At 34.7% G+C, this 3,724-nt stretch overlaps 1 protein-coding gene across 1 annotated transcript; it reads left to right on the top strand.

The window, feature by feature from the left end:
- Window positions 1–2,529: 2,529 nt before the first annotated feature.
- Window positions 2,530–3,523, top strand: LOC100922904 (olfactory receptor 52E2-like). Its single transcript, XM_031957263.1, has one exon. The coding sequence runs from the start codon at window positions 2,588–2,590 to the stop codon at window positions 3,521–3,523; it is 936 nt and encodes a 311-aa protein (XP_031813123.1). The 5' UTR covers window positions 2,530–2,587.
- Window positions 3,524–3,724: the final 201 nt, after the last annotated feature.

The following is a 3,724-nucleotide window of genomic DNA, read 5'->3' on the forward strand; positions in this document are numbered from 1 at the left end:
CAGTTTATCTGAGGGGTTTGGGAGAATGAAATAGGATGCTCATACTAGTTCAAGTAAATAGTTGTAAACCTTGTGAAACTGACCACCATAAATCCATAAACTTAGGAAAACATACCTGCAAACAGCAAAACTGACCATATGGGCCTGAGTGGAATCTGGCAAATTCATGCCACTCAGCAGAGAAATGAGAATTGATCAATGAGTGAAAGGTGGGGTGGTGTAATGAATTTTTATGTTTATGACACTATAACCCCCTTCAACCTCTGTGGAAATTGACCTCCACTCTATGTGATTATAGTTAGTGAACCATTCGCTTCTCATGAGATTCTAATAATCACTTCTCTTCTTCACTTGAGATATCTCTGAGCATTTTTGAATTGAATTTGCCATACCACACAGAGTTCTTAAGTTTTTTAAAGTTGTTCTTATTTTCTTCATAATGTTACTGTCATTATACAAGTCATTCTCCTCATTCTGTTCATTTTAATATATACTCAGTCCAAATATGACATTCTTTAAAACTGTCTTTTGTAATTTCTTATAGTGAATATCATTTATTATATTCATATATGATAAATTTCTCATCTATTCCCCAGTTGTCTAAGAAACAATTTAAGATGTGTCCTTTAGATTCTATTTTTTTAAAATTTTTCCTTATCTTTCTGACTTTCCCCTTCAAATCTTCCATTTCCCACACCACATGCATATACTTCAAAGATTAGCTTTATTTTTTTTAATCTCTGAATTCATTTCTTCTATGTAAATTTATTTTAAAATCTTTTTTTTGAACTTCTCATAATTTGCAATCATTTTTTCATACTGATTTGGCATAGTAGATAGAGTACCTCTGTTGTCAAAAAGATCTAAGTTAAAATCTAGTCTCAAACACTTATCAGCTGTCTGATCCTGAGCGAGTCATTTTAACTTCTGTTTGTCTCAGGTGCCTCCGACACTTCAGGACAGAAAATTAGGAAGCCACAGTCTTCTAAAGGCATCTGGTATAGCCATGAATAGAACTCTGAGCCTGGACTTAGGAAAACCTGAATTCAAATATGGCCTCCTTCACTTCTGTTTGCTTCAGTTTTCTCAGTCATAAAATGTGGCTATTAATATCACCCATGTCTTACTGGTTATCAGAATTAAATGAGATAATATTTGTAAAAAGTGTTTAGCACAATATCTGGCATATATTAAGTATACCTACTAAGCATTATAGAAATGCTAATTCTCTTTTTTAATTCCCTTCCCTCTTCAGGGGCTCAGACTATATAGGTGGGCACAGTAGAGCCCTAGTTTCTGGTTGCTGGTGAATGTCCATTGTTGCTCCTTTGGATCTCCTTCTTCATCCTGGGGCTATCTAATTACCTTGACAGTTTCTAAGGGGAGGTCTCTGCTTTTGATGCCCTCTTGTATAGAACTTTAAAGATTATATGTTTTATAACAATTTTCATTAGAAGGTGCTGACTCAAGTTTTGCTAGGCACCTGGGAAATTACTGCTTCTTACTGTTTTGTTTTTTTTTTTTCCTAGTTCCAGTGTGGAAGAATCTACTTACTACATTTCTTAGCTGGATTTCATGGTGATTATCCAGTTTCATAAAAAAACTTAAGTGGTTTACTATAGTGGATATGTGGGAGCTAAGCACTCTGCCTCCTAATCAGTAGAACATTTTTCATTCACAAAATAGGAACCAAAGGGATACTTTTTTCATAGCCTCTTTTGGGGATTAAATTAGATAATGGGCTTTAAAAAGGTTTTATAAATGTTAAAGTATATATAAGTATTATTATTGTTGAAGCAGCATAATTATTTCCCAATTTATAGAGCCTTCTTCAGTCTCTAACATGTAACAAAGAGAAACAATTTTTTTAAAAAAATGGACAAACAATAGCCATTTGTTAGGATATGCAACACCAAAGCTAATATTCAACATTAAACTGATTTAAAAGATATCATACTTGATGAAGGTGATATACTTGTATTCTTTTCTGTTGAAGTGTAATTTGTAATATTGAATTAAGTTTTAGGTGTGACCTGTAAGAATGGATATTGACATTGTGTAGACATGGAAACATTGGAGTATTTTCAAGAATTGTTGATAAGAATTGAAGTCTTTCCAAGGTAGGTTGAAGAAACAGGATATTTAGATTGAAGGGGGAAAGACATGGGGATAACTGTCTTTAACTCTTGGAAGCCTGTCCTACATACAAAAAATTTCTAAATGGGTCTAATTAGATAGAATTGATAGAAATCCAAGATTTTAATAATTTGGGTAAAAGTAAATATCAACTTCCCAATATTTAAGTTTCTCTGACAGGGGAATGGCTTGACTTGGAAAACAGTGAATTCCAGATCACTTGAGGCCTTACTTGATGCTATATGACGATTTGTTAAACAAATCATAGAACAGATTTTTCTTCAGATAAATGTTTAATAAGATTCTGAGATCATTTTATCCTAAAGGTTTTAAAATAAACTTTTTTATATCTCTCTAGGAATGCAGATCCATGATGGGATACCATTTTAATACTGTCCAGTGTTTGAAAGTCCATCTGCAATGACTATACCCATTAGCAATTACAAAAAGCATGCCTCCTTCCAATGATACTCAATTTCATCCCCCCTTTTTCATATTACTGGGAATTCCAGGACTGGAAAATTTTCACATCTTTATTGGCTTCCCATTTTGCATAGTGTATCTTATTGCCCTATTGGGAAATATCACTATATTGTTTGTGATCAAGACTGAGAAAACACTTCACCAGCCTATGTTTTATTTTCTAGCAATGTTGGCTACCATTGATCAAGGCCTCTCCACAGCCACCATTCCCAAGATGTTGGGCATCTTTTGGTTTAGATTGAGGGAAATCAGCTTTGGTGCATGTCTCATTCAGATGCTCTTTATACATTTCATAACTGGGATGGAATCAGCTGTATTATCATCTATGGCCTATGATCGTTATGTGGCAATCTGTAATCCCTTGCATTATAGCACAGTCCTCACTAACAGAGTGGTAACAATGATGGGCATTGGGGTGATGCTAAGGTCTTTCTTCATAGCAATTCCCTTTGTGTTCTTGATCCTTCGACTTCCTTTCTGTGGAAACCATGTCATTCCTCATACCTATTGTGAACACATGGGCATTGCTCGATTAGCCTGTGCTAGCATCAGAGTCAATATGGTCTATGGTCTATGTGCTATTGGAAGTTTAATGTTGGACATTGTAGCTATTGCTGTGTCTTACATTCTGATTCTCCAAGCTGTCTTTAACCTCCCCTCCCAAGATGCTCGACTAAAAGCCCTGAGTACCTGTGGTTCCCATGTGTGTGTCATCTTGGCCTTTTATACTCCAGCCTTATTCTCTTTCATGACCCACCGCTTTGGTCGGAATGTCCCTCGTTTTATCCATATCCTCCTGGCCAATTTGTATGTTGTTGTCCCACCCATGCTTAATCCTGTCATCTATGGAGTTAGGACAAAGCAGATCAGGGAAAAGGTATTAAAGATGTTACTGAAGAAATAAATCAGAATCAAATTTTAACATTTAAATTTACAATTTCCTGGGATTCTAAAAATATTCACAGTGTAAACATAGAAATCATATCAGAAGAAGCCTCTTCCTAAAAATAATAACCCCATTCATCTCCTTTTGTTCTTTTATTAAAATTTTGTTTTATGTTTTTTTTTTCTGGTTATACCTATGTATTAACTTTTTAAATACACA

This window comes from Sarcophilus harrisii, chromosome 3, assembly GCF_902635505.1.
Source record: "Sarcophilus harrisii chromosome 3, mSarHar1.11, whole genome shotgun sequence".
NCBI lineage: Eukaryota > Metazoa > Chordata > Mammalia > Dasyuromorphia > Dasyuridae > Sarcophilus > Sarcophilus harrisii.

Excerpts from the sequence above, each read along its gene's own strand:
- LOC100922904 (XM_031957263.1), top strand. The coding sequence starts at position 2,588 with ATGCCTCCTTCCAATGATACTCAATTTCATCCCCCCTTTTTCATATTA.